This window comes from Buteo buteo, chromosome 15, assembly GCF_964188355.1.
Source record: "Buteo buteo chromosome 15, bButBut1.hap1.1, whole genome shotgun sequence".
NCBI classification, from domain to species: domain Eukaryota; kingdom Metazoa; phylum Chordata; class Aves; order Accipitriformes; family Accipitridae; genus Buteo; species Buteo buteo.
Genome location: NC_134185.1, coordinates 1,896,503 through 1,921,481, shown reverse-complemented (window position 1 = coordinate 1,921,481; position 24,979 = coordinate 1,896,503). Strand labels below are relative to the sequence as shown.

Below are 24,979 nucleotides of genomic sequence, written 5' to 3'. Positions count from 1 at the left end.
CTCATTAACATTACGCATTGCCAAAGATTAATTCTTAATCTCTGTTGATCATTATTGTTGCATGTACAACACCATTAGTCCTTACTATTAGTAACTTTACAGACTAATATTATTTTTATTTATGTATTTATTCATATTTGTATATGTATTTATAATTTATGTTTATATAGTCATGCAATACTATGGAACTGATACTGTTTAGTTAGCACTGCTGGCTGTGGCTGTTGATGGTTCTTTGTTGCTGAGGTCGAGGTAGGCAGTCCCTAGAGTTCTTCAGTGAGGGAAGCGGGAACCACAGTGGCCTGTCTTCTTTTTCCCTTGCCTTTCCTCACTTACCATCAATGTTTTATGCTTCCTGCCTCCTCTCCAAAAGAACAGTGTGATCTTATCTGCCCTTGACATCTTACTTTTGGAATCAGGACCCCTTCTTGTTTCACTTACTTTTGCAGAGACAGACATCTTTCCTGCCCACTCATTCTCATCCTTCAGATTTTACTTCTGGCACATGTTTTCTTACACTCTATTTGTGCAGCTGTATCACGGGTCTCCATTTGTCCCTTCACAGTTACAGATATTATTTGTATATTTAAGTCTAGTTGTGTTACAAAATGCTGTAAGTGCTGTTACAGGATTATGAAGTGCTTGCTCATTTCTCCAGTTATGCTATTTTAGTGTGTTTATGTCTGGAACAAATATTAGGTACAGCTCCTTTAGCCTGCTTCTAAGCACCCTTTTTTGGGTGCAGTGCTCCTCTTTGGCTACATATGATACAGATTTGAGTTTTGTCTAACGTTATGACTGGATCACACATGGGTACTCGGAAAAAAATTGTAGATAGTTTTGTAATGTTATTTGTATGCCTCTAATTCTAGGAGCTAGCACTTTTTTTTCAGAGGTGACTCTGTCACTGAAACACCTCTTTCCTACTAACTTCTGCAAAGACAAAATGCCAATGTCACCTTTAAATATGAGGCGTAAGTTCCTTAAGCAGTTGTGAGAAATTACTGATAATGTGCAAAAATATTGCCTGTAGTTAAATGCTCTTCATTTAAACTCTTTTGTTGTTTATCCTGTCCTGTAAGAGACTCTGGTTTTCCTACCTCCCTTTAGAGTCCAGTAGAAATAATGAATTGTGTTTGTAGTGGAGGGTCTTTTGAGTAATTTCAGAACTCATCTCAAACTGTGCTAGTCTTCCTTAGCAATGCTGCTTCAATTAGTAACCATACCATGATCATCTTTCTTGGTCTTTATTTTGATAATAATTTACGCCAGCTGAACGCTTGGGTAACTGTACTGTCAACCAGAGTTAGACTTACTCTGTCTCCTTCCTGTTACTTTCTCAGTCCATTCCCGAATACAACATCTTGCCCTGTATATTCCCTCTTTGCCTCTTAGCATTTGAAGCCACATCTTCTTTTTAGAATAAAAAAAGTTTTTCATGAGTTTAACTGTCATCTGCCTGTGCTCTGTTCTTAAAAAAAGCCTAGTCTTATGTCATCAGAATGTATTCAGTGTTACGCATACCATGAACTTTAGTTGTAGTACTGTTGCAGAAAAGCAGTGTACTGTTTCGATCTTCCCCCCCTTTCTGGAGAGGATTTATTTGGAAAAGCAAAGTTAAAATCAGCCTCTGCATTTACTCAGAACTATGCAAGAATTGTTCTGTGCTAAGTTGTATAAGCAGGCGATTCCTAAATGAGGGATGGGTGAATATCTGAAAGATCCATAAGTAAAAGCATGCATATTTATGCAGTGTATTTTTAAGATACACTTATTTCTAAATGAATGGATTTTAAACTATAATGGAATTCAAAAGTAAATCGTGATACAATTATAGTTTGAATGCTGAGTTCAGTCTGCCTTCTGTTTTTACTGGCACTCCTTTAAACTACTGCTATACTCTTACTTACTTTTTCTCCCCCAGAAGCAATAAACAGCTTTTCCCACAGATGGGGATCAGCTTGGCATTTAATGGTCCCAGATGCCAAACTCTGGAACTTTTTTTTGCAAGCAGCATCTGGCTTCTTAGCTGGCATTTCTTCAGGGTTCTTTGGCCAGCTCTTCTCTTGCTGCAGAGATGTTTCCCAAAACATTTGTCTGTTGTGCTTCTGACTTACCTTTAGTTCTGACTTATCTTTAGTTCTGACTTACAGGGGTTTTTTTCATCCTAGTACCAAATTATGTATGTGCCTATTACTCAAAACCACCTTCAAAAGATTTATATGGACAGTCAGGAGAATTACTGAATTAGCTAAAGAAATTTGTGAAAGCACAAACAAGTGTTTCCTCTAAAGATAGCAAGCGTTTCATAGTTTCGTCTCTGGTAATCCTGCTAACAACTGGAAATGTGTAGTGAGCTGCTTGTTATACTGCAGTGTGTGAAATCAGCTTTAGGGTTTTCGTTGCCTTAGGCGAACAACAAAATATCGCTGTGCCATCTCAGTAGCATCTACTAAAAAGTCAGTGATGTTTTGCATCCCTTAGGGCATATTTTGGCCATTATTCAACAGTTTTCTGAAAGGACAATGGCATTTTTATTAAAAATCCTAATGAAACATGAAATTTAAAACAACACACCTGCAAAATACTGCCCTCCCAAACCAGCTCATCAACTTTTCCTTCCTGAACAGTAGAATTGCTCCTCCTGATATATTTAATCGTTAGGTGACGTATTTTAAATAAATGTTTTAGAATATCTTTTGGCTACAGACATCCAAAGAGACATGAAATGATCACTTGATGAACTCACAGGTTAAAGGGATGGAGTACAAAACAGTTTCTAAAATAATGAGGTACCTGAGGCATAGCTTTGAGAGTGCATGAAATGTGATGTAAAAGTTAGCCAAATTCATCGTTGCAAATTCAAATTGTATCATTGCAATTCATAGGGCAGTTAAACACTTTCAATATAAATAATGTACAAATACATGAGCACATCTAGCAGAGATGGCTAACAGATGAAGCAGTTTGCCCAGCAATTTCTGGGCTCTGGCTTGAGATACGCTAGGTTTTCTGGGAACTACTTCTGGGGTCATTGGAGAACTGCTGTGAATTGTTTGAAGAGCTTCAGGGTGCCTGCTGCTCCCGGGAAGGGATAGCTACAGGAGGCTGTGACTGCTAGCAAGCTGTAGCAGTTTCCCACAAGCTTTGTTGTCAGATTTTCTTGATTGATGGGGACTTTGAACTTTTTGTTTCCAGCTGACTCCTCATTAGGGACAGTCGAGCATCCTTTCAGCAAATGCTAGAAAGTGTGTATGTAACTACCACGCCTAGAACAGAGCCAACAGTAGTGTAGAAGGGAGCCAGAAACTCTGTTGGGGACACCGTGTACTTAGGTAGTGAGGTGCTACAGGGCACTATCCCTGACCATCCACAGGAACAACTACCTCAGCACCTTAGAGGCCTCAGACCAGACTGAGCTCATCAGGGGAGATGTAGTTGTGCAGGCCTGGGGCTGCAGGTGTGTGTGGGACCTCTTGCTGAGGCTAGGACCAGAGGATACAGTGTCCTTGCCTGCAAAGGTACTTGTGTGCTTGGGAGGATCTATGCTGCCAAGGAAATGAGCTGCAGGAGGCAGTCAGCAGACTGTGCAGCTTCAGAGATGCTGAGAACAACATCGTATTCTCCAAGACCCTACAGATACAAAAACCTGAACTCCTCACCATAGTGAAGGACCAGGCAGAGTCTGTGCTTAGGGAGTTTGGAAATGGAGACTCCAGTGATGATGAAGGCTGGAAGCTGGTGACATTGACAGCAGGATGATGGCTCCTGTCATAGCGGCAGCTCTGCAGCTACAGAGTAGGTTCAGTGACCTGGTAGCAGAGGAGGGACCAGAAGCTCTGTCCAGTGAAGCATCTGAACCAGCTGAACCTCAGCCATGAGGCAGCACTGGGAGGCAAGGCTGAATGATTGTACTGGGAGACTCCCTGCTGCAGGATCCTGGTAGGATGTATCATAAGTCCCGAGGGAGCTGGCTGTCATTGCGAGACCACTCTTGATTATGTTTAAAAGGTCTTAGTGACTGGGAGAGGTTCCTGAGGATTGGAAGACAGAAAATGGAAATATGCCAGAGAATGTGATGGATAAAGGCAGGAAAAGGAAGGTCGGACATGGAAAATGTCACTGCTATCCTCAAGAAAGGCAAGAAGGAGGATCTGGGAAACTGGCCCAGTCAGCCTCACCCTGATCCCTGGGAAGGTAATGGAGCAAATAATCCTTGAAATTTTTTCCACATGTGTGATGGAAAAGAAGGTGGTTGGGAGTGTGGATTTACAAAGGGGAAAGCATGCCTGATGATAGCATTCAATGAGATGACTGGCTTGACAGATAATGGGAGAGCTGTGGATGTTGTTTATCTTGACTTTAGCAAGGCTTTGGACACTGTCTACCATAACATCCTCATAGACAAAACTAGCTGAACTGCCAGGCACAAAGACCAGCTGGTGGTCAGTCAGTGGTAGTGTACCCACGAGGTCAGTAAGGAAAGTCAACAGCACCCTGGGCTCCATTAGGAAGAACATCATCATCAGGTTGAGGGAGGTGATCCTTCCCCTCTACTCACTACTTGTAAGGTACATATGGAGTGCCATGTCCTCTTCTGGGCTCCCCAGTGTGAGACGTGGATAAAATAGAGTCCAGCAAAAGGCCACTAAGGTGATCCAAGGACTGGAACACCTCCATATGAGGAAACGCAGAAAGAGCTGGGACTGTTCAGCTTGGAGAAGAGAAGGCTTAGCAGGATCAATCTGTGTAATACTGGGGGGGGAAGGGGACGGGGAGAGGGCACAGGTAAAGAAGACAAAGCCAGAGTCTTCTCAGTGGTGCCCAGTCAAAGGGCAAGAGGCAGCAGGCACAAACTGAAATGCAGGAAAGTCCATTTAAATGTAAGAAAAATCTTTTTTTACTGTTAGGGAGATGGAACACTGGAACAGGTTGCCCAGAAAGGTGGTGGAGTGTCCATCCTTGGAGACAGCCAAGGACAAGGTCCTGAGCAGCCTGCTGTAGTTGACTGTGCTATGAGCAAGGGGGGTTGAACTAGACAATCTCCAGAAGTCTCTTCCAACCTCAGTGATTTTGTGCATTTCTGTTTCTTTCGGTAATCATCAAGACTTTTTGTCTGTTTATATGCATGGATCCCTCAATGTTTGGGCATAAGTAGGTGATTTTGACAGTAAAATTGGGCAAAAGTATACATAAACATATACACCAGTTACTCTGCACTTGAGATCTCTCTTAAATTCGGTCTATTCCTATGTTTAATGTATGTGAAATACGTGCAATTTTATATTTGCAGTTTTTCAGTTCTGGTACATATTTTGGGATTCTGACGTTTTAAAATAGCAAGTTTCATATATACCCATAAACTAAGATCTTTATCATACGTGTAATTATTATAGTTAGGAATAATAAAAAAATAGTGGACTACATACATAAAAGTGGTATTAATTCAACACTATCTAGTCATAATATTTGTATGGAAACATTTAAAAGACAAACGTTAAGGAAAGGGCTAAAGAAGAAAGAGAGATTGAACTGTGCTTCTGTTACGTTTCATTTCTCCTCTGGTGGCTGAAGTAAGAATGCAGAAAAAAAAGCTGGATGTAAACTTCCCTTTCATTTTTTCTCCTGCAGATAATGAAATGGGGTTAGATGGAGGTGCCAGTTTCTGTAAGCATAGGATGGCATAATTTGTAACAGATTTAGAGAAGAAATACTGAGTCCTATCGATTCTTATCCTTGCACTGACAGGGTGTGGAGAACAAGCAGACTAAGTACCCTTTCCCTTTTGAGGAAAAGCCTTAGGGTAAATTCTTAGAGCACACTGTGGTACCTGTTGTCTTTCCTCAGACCTAAGCTCTGTGACCTCAAGATCACTGCTGAAGAGAAACTGCACAGAAAAGGGACACGTGCAATTGGAAGGACACTAGGAGTGAGGGCTAAAGGAGAAATCTTTCAGTCATCTGCAAGGACCAGTTTTAAAACTGTACAAGCACACACTGAGCAGCCTGAAGCGTGTATGAACAGGTGAATTCAGTATTCTGGTGCATGTAAAAGACATAGAGGTGATTTGCATCTAAGGATGGAGAAAGAATAAAAATAGTAGTAGTCAAATAGTTTTGCAGAGGTGGAAGAATTGACTCTGCAGGAGTTTGCCAAAACTGGGTTAGAAAACTGCATGTAGTTCCTTTTTAGAAAAGGAACTGTTCAACAAATCAATTCAGAATTTGCTCAAAGGCATTGAGATAGAGGAAGCAGAGGTTTGGGGAAAGAGTTTGGACCATCTCGGAATATTCCTGTTGTTCGGGTTTGAAGATAAGATGGTAGTGCAGTAGAAGGCAGGTATATGAGCCAAAGTGCTGGATGAAAGAGTGGATAAAGCTTAAGAAGTGCAAGAGAGACAGAAATCTGGGTGCTCATGGTGAGATTTGGTCTAATAAATAAAAACGATAGAACAAAAAAACACCCTGCTGACTTCAGTGCAAATGACAACAGGTAGCATTGTTTCTTTGATGATTTTTTAAAAATTTATTTATTTTGCCATAACCTATTCATGGTTATCTTAAAGTGAGTACATAACATTTAATACTTGGCATTTTTCTGCCTTGCAGATCTTCAATGGAAGCCATCCCCCCATCATGTTATATAGCAATGGTATTAAAATTGAAATTCAATGGGTTGTCTTCTGTAGCTACAGTTCTGGGCAATAACAAAAATGCTGCCATCACTAAGTATTCTTTGAGGGCGGGGAGTGACAATTAAAACTGGAATGGATAAAAATAAGATAGGCAATGAACAGAAGAATGGCTGGAAAGGTTTTCAAGACAGACTTCACTACCTCATTATTTCTAATCCAAATCTGTTATAATGCTTCTGTTGCAGATGATTCATAATAGACTAAATTTTGCTTGTTCTTTTGCCCTTCATTTAACAGTTCCCTAAAAACACATTCACTTTTTAATTCAGGAAACCTTAGTAAAATAGGAAGTTTAACAAACAAACAAAAAATGGTGCTGACACTTTAAAAATGGCTCATTAGAAATGAATGGGAAAACCATCTGTCATTGTTAGCTACAGATTAGATATTTCATGCATCGGCAGTGTCTAATACATGCACAAAGGAACAAAATTTAGAAAGGATTATGGGCATTGCTACTGACATTATATCCTGTTGAACCATGGAGAATGGGTAATAAACAGTTCCACATAAAAGGACAGGATGTAGATCCCCATTCTCTTTACTATAAAATCTGTATTTTTTTCCTTTGATTTGAAAGGTCATTGGTAAAACCTACGTTGCACGTGTTAGAACAGTTTTCATCAGTTTCATAGGTATTGATCCTTTTACCTACCTTCTTAAAGCAATTCTAAAGTGGTTAAGAGTCAAAATTTTCATAAATGAATTGTGTCAGTTTTAATGCCAAGGTGTTACCTGTGTTTATTTTGTACTGAAATAACTTTCCAGCCAAAACAAAAGCAAGGTTTCATCTTCAATTATAAGGCATTTTCTTTTGAAGTAGAGAAAGATTTTTAGAGAATAGCAGTCACAATTTCCTTATTACTAACAGCATACAAGACTATTTTGCAGACAGCATTTTCTCTGTTTTGGGAGATAAGAGGGAGAAAATGAAGCCTGACTATATATTTAGTTGTAGTGTAGGTGAATACATTTTACTTATGTCAAGCAGTTCAGTAGTGAAATACTATCTAACCCAGACAGCATTGATTTCCATCAGTGGTGCTCAGATACCTTAGATGAGCAGATTATATTACTGTCGTTAGGTCACTGGGGTGATGAAGATAACATAAGTGAAAAAGAATTCTGCAAGACTATTAACAGAATAGAGTAAAATCTAGCATTTGTTAAACTGGCAATATATGGCCAGTTGCTAATGGAAGTAAAAAGAGAGTTCTGTTTTGTGTTGTTTTGTTTTTCCATTTAATATGTGGTAAAAGAAATTAATAGAAGACTTTTATTTAAAAAAATGTATTTTTTTAAAAAAAGATTGTGCTAGCAACTACAAAATTGGTTTTGGAGAAGAGTATAATTGTATGTTTAGAAAATGGATGTTTGAAAAAGTACAAGTTATTCAGCTAAAGCAGTTGTATCTTTGACATGATTGCTTATATGTGATAGTACAATATGAAATATATGTACACATGTACAATTCATGTGAAATGGTTCTAGTGTAAGTAAACTGTACACAATACCACAATATGTAATTATAAAATCAACATTGTCTGCCCCACCACTAGTTTCTATGGGTAATCGAATTTTAGTTAATAGTCTTTTGGGGTTAGTCTGGGATTTAAACTGTTGTGTTCTGTTAGATCAATAGAAGCATTATAGAAAAGTTTATTTAGACTGCAGTTACAGATAGTACACTATTAGAGGTCCTTTATAAAGTAGTGCTTACTCTTCAGCAATAGCAAGCAGAGTAATGGAGGATCTGTAATTATCATATTTGCTTCCACCAAATGCCAGTTTGGATGTGTGAAAAAAAATCTATCACAGTTATAATAGGAAGCCTTTATCTTTGAAGGTCACAAGTAGAGAAAAGGGACCACAAATCCAAAAGTCACGCCTCTCTATGAGCATCCGTAAGTATTGTTATGTATGTCTCTTAGGCTTGGTCATTCCCTATCTGGAAGGGGCAGTCATTAAATTTTCATAGGTTTGCTCTATTGAAATGACTCAGTGAGACAGCCATAGTAGAAAGTTGAATTGTTTATATTACAGTAGATATCAAAGGTAGATAAAGACGTAACTGACTCTTGGACACCAATTGAAAATAATTTTTGTTGTTTGCTTTTATAGCTTTATATCAGAACAATAACCTTTTTAAGGACAAAGCTGTTTTTGAAATGCTGGTTGCCAGGACGTGACAAGTTGAATTTTGTTTTGTAACAGAACCCATAGTAGGGAAATATCTACCTCATCTTGCGACTGCTGTATTTCAGCAGCATATATATATTTATTTATTATTTTTTTAGCATTGAGAAATATTGTCTGAGTTGAACTTAAAAATCCTTACTTGTGCTCTTTTCCTACTGTTTATATGTTTGGAAGTTGTGGCACTCCTTTATAAAATATTTCGTGGGTTTACTTAAATAATTCTTCTTAGGCAAACTTAGGCAAGGACTGTGTTAGGTGATCTTAGGCAAATTTAGTTGTGGCAAGATGAGATGTTCCTGCCTCAGTTTTTTGTTGGAAGTTACAATCCTCATACAGGATTAGGTGAATAGTAAGAGATTATAATTTGGCATATTAGCTTAAATCATTAATGAAGGTCAGTATGTGCAAAACTTTTTCTTTTCTTTCTATTATAATAACAAATGTAAGAACAGATGCATCCTTGCTTCTTAATCTTTTTCTAAAATATTTTCTAGATTGCCAGTACTGATGATGACAAACTCTGTAGCCTTTCCAAATGTTCTATTTCATAGAGGGTCCTTTGAAAATCTGAGTTTATAACATTGAAATTAGCATTGTGAGAGTTGTTCACATGCTAAATGATTCACCAGATAAACTTCGATGAATAATTGGCTAGTGCTGAGTGTTGAAAATGCTTGAATAGGGCTCTTAAAATGTATAAATGTTGGTACTATATGGTTAAGTGATGTCCTGATGATCTGATGTATTCTGCTGTGCTAAATACCACAGCTACCCTTGGTTATCAGTTGTTTACAGGCACCTAATTGGTTCTAGGCATAAAGTATTCAATGTATTCTATATTTGGAATGCAAAAAAAACCAGGAAGAAGATTATTTAACATGGAACATTAATCTGTTTGTTCAAAGACATGTTTTTTATGCCGTTGTTTCCATTCCTGGATTTGATAGTGCTTTGATGGCAGGCTGAGCCAAAGACATACAGTTTCTTCTGTGATATACCTCCTTGGAGCTTGAGTACACCCAAGGTAAAGATCAAGTGGCAATCCTGAAAGTAGCTTAAAAAACAGGCGTAGAACATCAGAAAAAAAAAGCTGATAAAGACATCTTGCTTAAATGACAAAAGAGTTTGCAGAGTTCAGAAACAGTCGGAAACATGAGGGAGAGAAATGTTTGTCTCATCCATTCAAATCATTATGCAGAGGTCATTTGTATAGACTTCTGAATTGGTGTGCATTACATTCAATTATTTTTCATGTCAAATTTTCTAAATGTGTCAGTAATCTACCTTCAGGGTTAGATTCATATTGCTCGTGCTTCATAAAATTTCAGAGTTGCAGCATGCCATCTACCACTTTCATGTTGCTGTGCTAATTATTGCTAATAAAGATTAGCAATTGTAATTACCTTTACTTGGTTGTCTTGTTGCCCGTGGTGGAAGAAACAGACCAGGAAAGATCTCCTTTACTCCCTAGAGCAAAAGTACCTTCCATTGTTAGCACTCTACCTGAAGAGTTCATTTTTCTTTTCTGTAATCAGTGTCATCTCTATACACTGGGTGAAGAGCTTTGAGTTCAGATGACAGAAGTACTGTTGCATTGCTAAGCTTTCCAAATTTAACAAATGTCTCTCCTGCAGGGGCTGTTACCTGCTTGCAGGTGATAGCTTTTATTTTTTCAGTGCAGCATTCTTCTTCCATTCAGATTTCTCAAGTCAAAGAGGACTTGTCTCAAAATCAATGTACTAAAACACAGTAAGAGTTACCTGTAACTCTCAGAAAATATCAGAGCAATACAAACTGAAAAAAGGCATTGAGCTAATTTCCATATCAACTAGGCCCTTACACTGAAATCTAGTAGAGAGGAAGAGATTTCCAAGGGGAGATAGTGCTGAAGGTGCCAGTTTCCATAGGTGTAACAATAAACCCAGTGCCGCCAGGTGTGTCATCAAAGACTGGCATTAAATTAAGATGGAGGAGCACAAACAAACAGGCAGCTAGGGAGATGGAAGCCTTTTGTTCAGGAATCCTTCAAAGACGGAGAGTCTTCCAGATAACTGATGAGAGCTCAACATCTGAGTTGGAACAGGCTAATTTTATGTAACATCAGCTTCTTGGACGCAGCATGACAACTGATTCCCTCAGATTCTTGAAAGAATGAAAATACTTCTTTTTTCTCTACCAAAGCAAATTGGTACCGTCCAAGATACTGGACATAGATTCTTTACTTACTGTTCACCATAGCATTGACGTACTGATGCACATACTGATGTGTTTACACAAATGAAGGTTTTTTCTCTCTGGCAGACTCAATCTTTGTAGAAGTGTTGCCTGTTACAAAGGATGCAAATTATGTATTTTCCCTCAGATTGCTGGGTGGAGTCTTGAGTTGCCTTATTGCTGTTGTACTGATTGTTGTTGTTCCAGCATGGGATGAAGGACACATAGGCAAGGAATGCAGCTCTTGTTATTAGTGACAACAGATGGTAAGATAAAAAGGAATGTATGTCCTTTTCCCTTTGCATTTTGTCAGGAACAGAAGGAAATCTAAAGCAGGTTTACTTAACAGACAATGTTACTCAGAAAAGCAGCTTTGCATGCCAGAGTTCATAGGCACCCTATATGGGGGTCTGCAGTAATTCAAGAAGTTAATGCTGCTACTCAGAAAATCATTTTACGCTGAAGATGAATTTAGACAGATCTTTCTTCTCACCTTGCATTGTGTGCTAACTTGCGAAGGTACATTCCAAAATTTTCACATGACTATGATACCCTTCTTATATAACTTGGGGAATTTAGGAAAAGGAAGTTGCTATTTTTTAAAGGGATGATTTGGTGTCTTTTAATCTTCTTAGAATTTGTTTTCAAAATCTTGAACACGATAAGTAGTTTTTCCTAGCACCCTAGATAATAACCAAAACTGTAAAGCAAAAGTAAAAAAAAAACAAACCTCCAAAACATGAAAACCTTTTTTTTTTTTTTTTTCCTTTTCTTTTTTTTTCCCCATTTTTAATGAATTCCTGCTGCATCTAAAATAGGAGTTTCAGGAGGTAAGGCTGATGGGAAGGCACTTTACCAATTATTTTCTACATGGTCACGGTCTATGAACAAGGCTGTTGATAGCACACTGTATTGTATTTTCTGGTTCCAAGCAATGTGACCTGAGTGACAGTAATAATGCTCAGTTTTACTTGTTTTGTTGTCTTCCTTAATTAAAAGTATTCAAAGTACTCAGTGTTTGTGCTGTTTTAAGCACAAGCATTCCTTCTAATGAGACTGCCCTCTAGTGACAATTTTACTGGTGATTTTTATAATTATTTTAATGTTTCCCAGGTGAAACAGGAAACAATGTAATTTCATCTGGCTTTGTAGATAGGAGGATTTGCTGCAAAATCCTTCTTGAGATAAATATGCAAATAGTTTGGTTGGTCTGAAAAGGAACTAGGTGTACCTCATCTCTGTGGTCCAGTAGTCTGAAAGTTGCACCCAGTCTGACGTAAGATGTATTTTGATTTAGGAAAATGGAAAAAGAAAAAAAGCTGCATTAAAAAATTGGGAGTTGAAAGTTGAAATAGCCTTTGTAGGACCTAGAATTCTGTTTCCTAAAACAGAAATCTGTGCATTGCAGCTGAACTAGAGCTTAAAGTAAATGCAGAAATACAGCTTGTTGTCTCATTGAGCTGAATGTTACCTTGTGATTGTGTGAACTCATTGCTTCAAATAGAGGATTAAGGAAGAAATACCTGGAAAAAAGCAAATACAACTTTGTCTATTTGTTCCTCTCAAACATTTTTTTCTTTGTGTCATGTCCTTGAATACCCAGAATATTAGGAATAAATTTTAGTTATTGTTTCCAAAAGGAAGAATGTGGGCAGAGGATTATGGGAGCAAAGTATACAGTATAGAGACAATTATTCCTAAAAAATGGGAAAAAGGACAAAGATAAAAAGGCTGAAGCAATTAAACTACAAGGGAATGAAAACTACCTAAACCTTCTGAAGTTTTTCTGTATGCATCAAACATGCAAAAGGCACACTTACACGCTATTATAGTAGCAGAAACGTAATCTTTTTATCTCCCTCTCCAGCAATGTACCTCCCAAATCCTTTTTCTCTGGTTTGGGGTAAATATCTACTTCTATTTCCAGCTTTAAGAACAAGCCAAAGGGGTTCAGCATATTGTATTTGCAGATTTTATTTATTATATTTGTATTGTACTTCATGTTTTCTATGTAAAAGGGTTAACCCTTCTGATTTCTCATTCAGAAACCGAAAAGGAGAAAAAGATGTGTCAATCTGTCTTCAGAATGAGAAAATACAAATAGCTTTTTTAACGTGCATCGGGAATATATTCTAAAAGCATAGATCTAGCTTTTGAAAACAGTAGAAACTAAGAAATCAAGCAGTTGCTGTGGAGCCTTCTGTTCATGGTATCATGCTTTGAGTAGGACATGATGAAAATTGACAGTTCCATATCTGATATGCTTCATTTTTATACCTGCTTTTTTAAAGACAATTACAATTTTTATTTTTTCAGTGCTCGGGAATACATAAAGCTAGAGGGAATAAGTATTTATTATTATGGTTATAGTTCTTCAAATTACGTAAGTTCTACCAGATCCACACACCAAAAAACTCTTTAAAACTATTTCTTCTTCAGTTCTATGAGAAATTTGTGTGAAACTGTTTACTGTTGGACTACCTTTTTAGTAAAGGAGTAAAGAGTAAAGCTGCCTCTGAAATATGAGGGATTCATAGCATGTTGGATGGAAGAAGGTTTAGTTTAGTTTAAAAAAATAACCGTACCCATGCAATTGAATTTTCAAAAGTACCTGAATTATTTAGACTGTTAGATAGTATTTTCAAATTTGAGGAAAGCGGTTTGGTCCAGATAGTTCTTCATGTATCTGACAGAGAACCCTAAGTTTGTAAGCCTACCTCCACTGTTTTCTTTATAGCGAATGAAGCTAAGTAGATGGAGAAATGCCTTCTGAAAGCCATTCAACTCATCTGAGATCTGAGCTTCGAAGTAACTTACTTTTCTCAACTGACAAAACAGCATCTTCAAAGTGGCTTAAGTCATAATGTACAAACTTTCAGTGGTTAGAATTGCGTGTTTGAAAGACAAGTCTATTCCTAGCTGGAGTGCTCTGCAGTGTTTCTGAAGGCCAGATCCCTCAGCTGTCTAGGTGAAATGGAGCTTACTCCAGGGTGAGTTTTAGTTAAGACTGTACGTAGATTTTTTTAACTAAACCTCCTAGACATTCCCAGTTGCCATGCTTTGGTTGGCTTGCAATGTCAAATGATCCTATACATACAAACTGGAATCTTCTTGGATGAAACTAAATTAGAGTATACACTCAGAGTGTATCCTTTATGATACAAATACGGCTGGATATTTAGTCCATAATGCAAGACTGGAACTAGTGTGAAGTAAACCAGGCAAAACATATATAGTGTTTATGCTGGGTCTGTACCAACTCTTTAGCTTCACACATCATCTCTTATTTGTGCCATACTGTGGGGGCATAGCCTTTGGCACCTTCCTTTCTTCTATGTCATCCCAGCACAGAACCACATGTCCTGCATGGGCAGTGCGAAGAAGACAGCTTCTGCTGCATAGGTGCAACCAGTGACACTCAGGCACCCGTCTTTATTATTTTTCTAAAATGGGACTAAGGTGACATTTTGCAACAGAAGGTCCTGTTTCATTATGATCCCACTAAGAAAGGCACTCAGACTCTACAGTATCACTTAGAATGCCATATATTGGAGCTAACACTATAAAGAAGATGGTATGTAATCTCCTGTCCCTTCAGGGAACCCAGGGTTGTGCAGCATCAGATGGGCTTTCTGTCTGGGCCAGCATGCCATGCAGAGTCTGTCTATGAAAAGATTACCCCATTCAGGTTATTTGAGGTCTCGCAGGATTTTCTTACAAGAAAACAATTGAATTCATCATTTCTACTGTTAAATAGAAGGGATGTTTACATGAGAACTTGTTGCTGCAGTCTTAGATGAAGGCAAGGACACACAGCTGTACTGAGACTCCTCTGTTAAAATTCGCCAACAAATTTTATCAGTGGTCAAGGGATGCATGCAACACAACAGAGGCTGCAAGGCCAACCTCTGCATGCTACATAGCACAGCACAGCAGACTACGTGCCTACTCAGGTTAACTGTTAGTGGATCACTAACCGCTTGATATGCAATGGTATTCTGGTCTGGATCACTACAGATGCCTTTGCAATGGTATGCTACATGTCTTCTGCAGAAGTTCTTGATATTTTCTTCCATTAGTGGAACATGAATTGCTGAAATGTGAGACTTGGATTGATGTTCTGCTGCTTAAACAACTTCCAGTGCTCAACAATATTCACATTCCTACTGAACTAATGGACAAACACTAGCAATATATGGTTCCTTTTAGATACTGGCAATGGCTATTGGGATCGAACTCTAGCTTATATTCATTCAGTGCTTTTGCTTTGCTGTTATTGAATAGATAATACACAGAACATCAGTTGGTCAAAGTGTGTAAACAGTTTGAGAAGCAATATATTCAGAATAATAATAGATTGTTTTACAGATAGTAGCATTAACCGAGGAAATGTGTTGACTTCTGTGGTATTCAGCAACCTTCATACAGCATGTGAACAGAGGAGAAGAGTGAAAGTTGTTTCAGCCAGTTTGACCAAGTATCTTAGGACATAGTGTAGATTTTACTGTAGTGTTCTTTTACAGATTAATTTTATTTCTGAGGTGTAATGGTAGCAAGGTCCATTGCATTTACAGTTCATGCACTATATTATTAGTCATTGTACTATTACATGTATTTTGCATTCCATGATGCAAACTTCTCAGAGACTTAGAATGATTAGGCGTGCAATAAAGAGTTCATCTGTGCATGTCTGTTATTACCTGGTACCATTCCCCAAGTATTTTATCTATGCTTTCCTAGCCACCTTTTCACATTCAACTTGAAGACTGCAGGTGGTGCATATACTTCCCATAAGCCAGCATCTACATCTCTGTTAAATTAAGAAATGGTAGGTGTATGTATGACAGAGGTAACAATTTTGTTTTCCTTAATTTCAGCTTCCTATCATTATTCTAACAGCTGATAAAGGCAGATGGAATTTCTTTTATAACCTAATTGTGAAATTGATACTCAACCTATCAATTTACTCTGTGAAAGGCAAATTGCTTTTTACTCACTGATTAATCCATTGGAGAGAGGTGAGAGGGGACAAGGTGATATTTCTTCCTATGTACCCGCTTTCTTGCTCTACACATTTACACAGTTTGGAAAGATATTTATCGCTTGGCCATGACAGACATGAGTGTATTGAGGAATCAAAACCGCTGGATAATGGATGAGCTTCCTGACTATTTCTTCCTTTGTTTAGTTGTTTTATGCCCTGACCTTTGTCACTAAAATCAAACCAAGCTATTGTTTATTTCACTGCTAATGAAACTTCCCATTGTCATATTGACAGCCCAAGGAGCTGAACTTCCTTATTGACTAACACAGCAGTCATAATACCACTTCTTTGTGCTGAATTGAGAAGATGAGAGGATAGTTTAGTCTCTATGCTCAGATTGATAACTCAGTTTACAAAAAGTGATGATGACTATTGTAGTAATTGTAATAATCAAGGATGATATTGTAATCACAGAATCATAGTATCGTTAAGTTACAAAGGACCTTTAAGATCATCAAGTCCAAACATAATGAACTGTAATAATGAAGGATGCCCTAGTATTTCTCAAAGGCAAAGCTGAAAGGCTTACATCTGACCTACTGACATACCATTGTTGACTGGGACGGCATCTAAACACATCTGGAATTTATCTAAAGCACAATTAAATATATGTGGTTTTACTTCATTTTTAACTTAAGAATTGCTCAAGACAAATGCAACCAACAAGACATGCCATTCCTAAAAAAATGATGGTCCCCTAAGCTGAGATACTGCAGTACTTTCACAGTGGCCAGCACTCCTTACAACATTCAAGTGGACCTTGGGCATTGGTTGTACACCTGCACTGAAATGTATGTCTTGATTCAGGAGCTTGAAGTAGAAAGCACTGGTATGGAAAAGGATCTTCCTGTTATTTACATCAACCACAAGTTTTCTGGCACACCTCAGAAAAGGGCAATGAGTGAGCAAGTTTATAACGCAGCGTTTTTATTTCAGGAGTTAATTTGTCCTGCCTTCTTAACCACAGCAATAAAAGAATTAGGAATTTTAGTCTTTGCCATTATTATCCTTTATGACTTTGCCTCAATCATTTAAAAATTCTACCCCACTGCTGCTATTCATAAAGATTACTATATATGTCCCATATTAGGAGTATATAAAAAAAGAGCAGAATAAAAGCTAATATTACTTTTGCAGTGCGGAACAGATTAAGCAGCTAGTTTCACCCTCAGTCTTGGGTTGTCACAGCCCACTTCCTTCTCCTGCCCTGCCAGCTGCAGCCTGGCTGTGGCCCCCAGACCCCCGACACAAAGGGCTGTGGTTTGCCAGGTAGTGACTGCAGGTGGCGGGGGTGTCACCCCTCCTGGAGGGACTGTTCCCAGAGCTGAAGCTGGAGCAGGGCAGGCAGCAGGCCTCAGCGCAGGAGTTAAACCAGTGACACCCAGCTCAGGCCACGGAGAGGACGAGCCCCTGCGCTGCCGGGTCAGCGCACAGCCGAGGGCCTTATCCAGGCAGTGGCAAAAGTCATAGAATCAGAGAATCATGGAGTGGTTTGGGTTGGAAGGGACCTTTAAAGACCATCTTGTCCAACCCCCCTGCCGTGGGGCAGGGAGATCTTCCACTAGATCAAATTGTTCAAAGCCCCATCCTGTTCAACCTGGCCTTGGAACACTTCCAGGGATGGGGCATCCGCAGCTTCTCCGAGCAACCTGTTCCAGTGTCTCACCACCTTTATTGTTAAAAAAATTATTTCTTATGTCCAATCTGAATCTACTGTTTCAGTTTAAAACAGTTGGCCTTGTTCTGTCACTACAGGCCCTGGTAAAAAGTCTCTCTCTGGCTTTCTTATACACTCCCTTTAATTACTGAAAGGCTTACAATAAGGTCTCCCCAGAGCTTTCTCTTCTCCAGGCTGAGTAAGCCCAACTCTCTCAGCCTTTCTCCATAGGCATTTTTGTGACAATCCTCTGGACTCGCTCCAACAGGTCAATGTCTTTATGATACTGGGGACCCCAGAGCTGAATAGATAAGGCCCATTAGGTGTGTTCAGGTTCCTCAGGTGATCTCAAACCTGACCTAGGATTGGAAAGACTTCATTCCCCCAGTCCCTGCCATGAGGTTCAGAGGCTTGAGAGATGTGGGAAGAGAGATTAGCATTGAAAACGGAGGCAAAATATTGTTGAGTACTTCAGCCTTCTCCTCCATGCCGGTTGTCACCAGTTCTCCTGTCTTTATTTATCGTGGAGATACATTTTCTTTAATCTTCCTTCTCTGGCCAACATACCTGTAAAAGCCCTTCTTGCTACTCCTTGCATCTCTTACCAAATTCAGCTCCAAATGTGCCTTAGCTTTCCTAATCCCATCCCTACACATCTGGGTAGCATCCTGTATTCTTCCCAGGATACATGTCCCTTGTTACCTGTGTGTTTCCTTCTTACACTTCAGTTTGTCCAGGAGGTCCTTACTAAGCTGTGCTGGTCTCCTGCCTGCCTTGCCTGGTTTCTTGCATGTGGAAATCAAGAGCTGCTGTGCTCTAAGAAAAATATCGTTAAAGATCTGCCAGCTCTGTTCAGCTCCTTTATCCTGGAGGGCAGTTTCCTAGGGGATCCCATCAGCTAATTTCTTAAAACAACTGAAAGTTTGCTCTCCTAAAATTCAGGGTCCTTACTCTACTCATCAGCTTGCCCATATCCCTCAAGATTGTGAATCCCATCAGGCCATGAGCAGTGCAGCCCAGGCTGCTACCCGTCTTGACCTCTCTAATTAGTTAATCTCGGTCACATTTGGTTGGTTACAAGTGGAGAGCTTTAGGAAGAAAGTAGAGAAGGAGCAGTGGAAGTGATGGTAAAGAGGGGCTCAGAGGAATTCAGGGGAGAGGAGGAGAAATGTGGGTGGAAATTTGAGGAGAAATCTAGGAGGGACACGTGAGAGTGGAGAACTAGTAGCACCAGAAGAACATCAGAGAGAAACTTGTAACAGGGCTTTTGCAGGTGAAAGCTGGTGGAGTGTGTAAGATGGGTCAGATAGCTGTCTGAGGAACAAAGAGTTCATTAAGCTTTCAGAGAGTAAAAGAAGACAGATGTTTGTGGGAGGAAAGAGAGAGAAAAATGAATATTTGAAGTCTCTGTGGTGACTGGAAGCGTATGTCTTTGGAGCTTTGTGGTGTGTGGTAGTGCTTTAAATTCAAAGCTGTGCATGTATTGAAAGCAAGCTCTCATTTTACTACTTCAGATGGTCCTGTAGCCTCTAGCTTACAAGGAATAAATTCGTTACTGAGCACTGAGGTTTTTCAGGCTGTTAATTGCTTTGACTGAATGCGCTAGACAAGATAATTTCTTACTGTAGAATGGACCATTGTTGCATGTATTGTATAGCTAACAAGCTGAGCTGAACTTCACTGAACATCTTGCCATTTCTCATCAAGATCCTGTCAAATAAAGAGGCAGGTGAATGATGGGCACAGTGTATCTGAGGGTTCAGTTTAGGATTACTGTTGCTATGACTGAAGCACTAAAGAAAAAACAGTTCTGCTCCATCTTGAATATTGCATTTGTTTCTGTAGAAACAGCTGTATCTGTGGCAAAGGCAAATGCTTTGACTGGTATTTTCTGAAAACTTGGTACAAAATATAGAACAGAAAGAGTGGGATATGACTATACTTGATTGTCCTGGTTTTGGCTGGGATAGAGTTAATTTTCTTTCTAGTAGCTGGTAGAGTGTCACCTTACACCAGGACACTGATGTTTCTGAAGAGTTATCCTCTTGTTGTTCATAAAAGTTACAAAAACAAGTATGCAATTAGGATATGAAAGGATAAGATGCTGTTTGCTTAATTGTGTAATATAAGTAAGTCAAATGTTTTCATAGTTAATCTGGAAATATATGATATGCCTTATTTAGGGAATTAATTTTTGTAATTTTGTAATTTTTTCATAAATGCCAAAATTCTTTTAAGAAAGGCCTTGTAAAAACTTTAGCTTCAGAATTTACAACTATGTTAATAAAGATAGCGATTTTGCTTGTTCTTAAGAGAAAATGTCTTTAATTTTATGACTTTAGTGATGATAAGATTGTTTCAGATACCTAAAGTAACTCATACGTATAAATATGTCTTTTAGATTTATGGTTTTTTAGATTTGTGTAAGTTTTAGACTAAACATGTCTTTTAGACTTACACATTTTCTTAAAAAGTTCTGAATATATTTCTACAGAATACAGCAGAGAAAATTATATGTAATAGCAAACTCTCATGCTTAAAGAGATTTTGACTAATGTTTGATTAATATGGTAGTTTTTATTTATATGTAACTTGCACTTTTAGATTGCCTTTATAAGACTTGGCATTATTTAAACACCAAATACCGGCAAATAAGTTCAAAAAAGTTTGTATGACTTCTAAATGATTCAGGAATAAACAAAAAGTTGCATGCAGAACATCTGCCATATTTACATTTTTCTTTTTAGAAGGTAGATGAAAACTTTAGTTGTATTTTGGTACCAGTATTAGAACCTTTTATCCTGAGTTTACAAGTTGGTAAGAGAACAGAAAGAAGTTGAGCAATGACTATCTTATGTAAAGCATGTATTACTTTTTTTTTTTTAGATGTTAATTGTCGTCTTTGCATTAATATTGACTTTTCTTTGCATCTCAGTTGGTAGCTAGCATGAAGCCAGGGTAGGACTGGCTAGTTGCATAGTCTAGATAACTGCTGTGTTTCAGTGATCTCTCTGTGATGTAATGTTCCCTGTGGCCAGACAGAATAGTTGTGATAACTCAAAGGCAGTTATGAAACTTGTTAGGGAAAAGAAGGGAATGGAACGTGTTTTATGTTTGCTCCTCTGCACCTCAGATACACCTGTAAGAGTTGGACCAGTCAAGAACTGAACGCCATTCTCCTAATATGACTTGAAAGGCTCTCCATTTAATGAGCTTTCCAAGCTATGAATGGAGCACAGACAAGGTAGTACATACCACTCTACAATAGTTCATTGGTAGTAACTTATTCAGAACTTCATAAATGAAGCCAAGAAAAAAAGAAGCAGCTGTAAAACAATTAACATCTAAAATACTTGTTCTGATCTGTTGGGACAAAGTGTTCTACTATGTCCAGTGTCAGTGATTTGGAGATACTTAATTTGTAATGGAGGCTTGTACTTTTATAGATTGACTACTTAGGAGAAAATTAAACAAAGTGCTGAGTAGTGGGTGCACTGGTACTCAGTGTTACTCAGTGGGTATTGCCTCTAGATACTAAATTGATGCTACCATGTATAGCAAAAGCAGGTATGTTTGTTGTGTATAAACACAGAGTAACAAAATGTATTTATTTGTAACCATCACACTGAAATGTGATTTTTGTCATAGTTACTTTAAGAATACCTGAATGGCTTTTGATAGTTACAACTGTTTGTCTTCCCATGAAAAACATACAGTAACCTGATTTTTGAATCCTTATTGCTAAAATACTTGTGACTTTCAAATGGTAAATTTCCTTAATAATATCCATTTCATTTCATGTGACATGGAAATGATACCTCACAAATCAATCAAACAGAACATTAAAAATTCCAAAGAAAACACTGTGTTTGTTTTAAAGGGGCCAAGTTTGCCTTCTGTGTGGCAAACAGTACCTGTGCCTTACAGAACAGAACTATGTAATTGACTCTCCAATGAATGAGCTGTTTGTTTTTTAAGAACAATTGCTTTTATCAAATTAGAACTATGAAGCTGTATTTGAATGGTTTAATGCCTGAAATCAGTATCAGTCAAAACAGGTAAGAGCTGGTATAGTTAATCTTTTGTATTGTGTGTTGTCCTGCAAAATAGTTGCAAATGTATGTTGAATTGAATTCTATCTTCAGTGCAAGTAACGAGGATGTATGCCTTTTAAAGGACACAGAGCCTTCTTTTGTTGCAGCTAATGAGGAAATTTTCTCTGCAAACTTTGAGATCATTAGCAAATTGTTACCTTTGAATTTTTAGAACCTCATCATCATATTCATGTTGTAAATAAAAATAGGTATTTACCTAATTCATGAAGATAGATTCTTTACAATCAGATGTAATTTAGATTTTGGTCTCAAGTTTTTTCTTCTGTGTTGTCAATGACAAGTCTTCACAGGAGCATACAAAAAAGAGGAAGATCATGAAAATAGGACTCTTCTATCATTTATAGTGCCTTTAACCTCCTACCTTCTTTCTTAAAAGCGTACTGAATGCTACCTGGCACATTTCATCCCAAACACTGAAGTACCTACTTAGTAGTTTCACACATGTGAAAAGATGCCTTTCTAATCCTAAAGCTTAACGAAATTTACATTCCACATTTGATAATTTGTGGTGGTGTTTCAGCTTGACGATCCACAGATGATTCTGTCAGCATTAACTAAACCAGGTAGTTCTCCAAGTGGATAAATCCTGTAATTCAGAATAAGTCATTTTGCTTTTGCTCAAATAAATTGTGGGAGAACAACCTGAGTATAGCTTGTATCAGACTAAAATATGAATAAAACTGGCAGAAAAAAAGATATGCACAGAAAAAGATTCTTGATTTTTATTTTTTTTTAATAGAAATAGTTGGAACTGATTGGGTTAAGTTGTTGATTTTTTTCAGCCTGCCACCATTCAATTTTTTATTTTTTTTTTTCCAGATGCACTTGTACAGCAGGGTGGACAGGGCCAGACTGCAGTGAAGATATAAATGAATGTGATTCTGAACCATGCTTGAATGGAGCCACCTGTTATGAATCTGTTAAGCAAGGACAGTTTGTATGCATTTGTCCTCCATTTTATACTGGTGACTTCTGCCATCAGCGCTTCAGTCCCTGTGAGCTGCCTTATAATCCATGCATAAACAATTCAACCTGCTTGGCACAAGTTGATGGAAATCCAATGTGCATTTGCAAAACAGGTAAGAACTGGTATAGTTGATCTTCTCTGTTGTCTCATGTGCTGCAGAAAAGTTGCAAATGTGTGTTGAATTTAATGCTGTCTTCAGTGAAAGTAACAATGTATACCTTTCAAAGTACATAAAACCTTTGTGAATTACAGCAGGTCTATCGGTTATGTTAAAAGACTGCTAAGATAGCTGCCAGTTTGCTTACTATTAATTTCTTACAGTACTTATTAAATCTATGGCTGTTCAGATTCCAGCACTGAGAATTACTATTTCTGAGCCAATTGTTATAACAACATAGTGATACACGTGCACCTGGCCAGCAGAGCTGACAAACTAAATTGACAAAACAGACAGGCAGAAATAGACAAAATATATGCAAATTGTTAGAAATACAAAAATGGGAGCAAGTTGGAAATGGTTCCTTTTCCCACTGAGCTGTCAGGAAGGCCTGGCACGTCAGGGGAGTAATCTTCCCCTGCCTAATGGATAGAGTGGATTGCTCTCCGTATGCACAACAAGCAAAATCACAACAGGTGCTGACAGCTTTCCTGGGCCATGGCTTAAAAGACACGATTTCTCCCTCGATGTACAAGAACTGCTAAGGTGGAACGAAGCAACAGTTTAACTGTGCAGAACATTACTAGGCAATTCTGCATAGGAATTGAAGAATACATTAACTAATTAAAACTGCAGTGAAAATTTAAGTAGGGAGAGTACAATTACTGAATTTGGAATTTAGGCAGGATTTTGGAGTCATCACTTTTGTACCTATAAATGGTAGGGGTGTACGACCAATAATAGCAAAGGTATTAATTGTGGTGTTACACCACAATAGTATTACTCTTTGTTTACTGAGTTGCAAAGATACAGAGGTAAGTCAGCAGTATGTATCGCTTGGGTTTTTTACTATTAAGGTAAAGGTTACCACAAGTTGTTGAGTTAAAAAAAGTCACTGGGGAGGTATGCAAGTTGCTTATTGAAGCAGCTTTTAGAAAAGCTGCTTTTTAAAAACAGCTTTTAATACAACGTATTGATTTTGGAACCTTTTTCAGAAATGATCTGTAGAGAGACATACATGTTCAAGTCTTTTCTTAACATTCTTCAGAAAAGTCGTCTTTTCAAAACATTTTTGTGCACAGTTTCTCAAGAATACAAAAGGTAACAGTTATCATGGACAAATGTGAAACCTGGGGAAATAGAAGCACATAAATATTACAGAGAATTAACAAGACAAAAAAAGAATTTGCTAACATAAACCATGGGCCAGAAAACACCTAGTGTTTCCTAATAACAGATATTTTTAACAGTGATTTATTATTCTGTGAGAATTATTAGTAGATATATCTAGGAGCTAAAGCAAGGCAAGGTTAGTAGGAATGCAGATAAGTTGTTGCTGACATAAAGACAGGGAGGGAAGGACAAGGTTGTTGAATTCGGAGGGTTTTTAGAATTCTTGTTTCTTATAATAGAAGGTAGAAATTAATCTCTTTCTTTAAAATTAGATGTAGATCTTCATTAGTCCAAGTAATATCATCAGCTCAGGATGCTTGTGTAGTCTCCTTATTGCAATAGTCTGCTTACCTTTAGTTTGGGAAAATTCTCAAGAAACATATGTGTAAATCCATTATATATTGCATAGAGAGAGAGTGTTCATCCGAAAGCTTTACCTACCCTATTCAAAAATATGGGTTATTTGGTCAGCATTTGTGTTAGTTCAATAGCATTTTATTGAGTTGGGAAACTCCGAAGGGAAATTAAATCAATGAAATAATGTAATTATTATTGAAACTAATACACCCGAAAGTCTGGATTAACTTGACCAGATGTAGATGTCCGCAGTATTACATTGAGGAGGTATACATACAGGTATAAGCAGTATATGTTGAGGAGGACCACCTATGCTCCATTTACAGCCAGTGAAGAGAAAGAGGCAGTTTTCTGAGGTAATGCCTTTCACCCAAAAGCAGACATACAGAGTCAAACGGCTAA

General features: G+C 38.0%; 1 protein-coding gene across 1 annotated transcript in view; it reads left to right on the top strand.

Annotated features, from left to right (window-relative positions):
- Positions 1-24,979, top strand: part of EYS (eyes shut homolog) — an 810,501-nt gene that overhangs the window by 315,100 nt on the left and 470,422 nt on the right. The window contains exon 23 of the mRNA XM_075046421.1: positions 22,743-23,002. Within this exon, the coding sequence (XP_074902522.1) occupies positions 22,743-23,002 (260 nt within the window). The remainder of the gene's footprint in view (positions 1-22,742; positions 23,003-24,979) is intronic.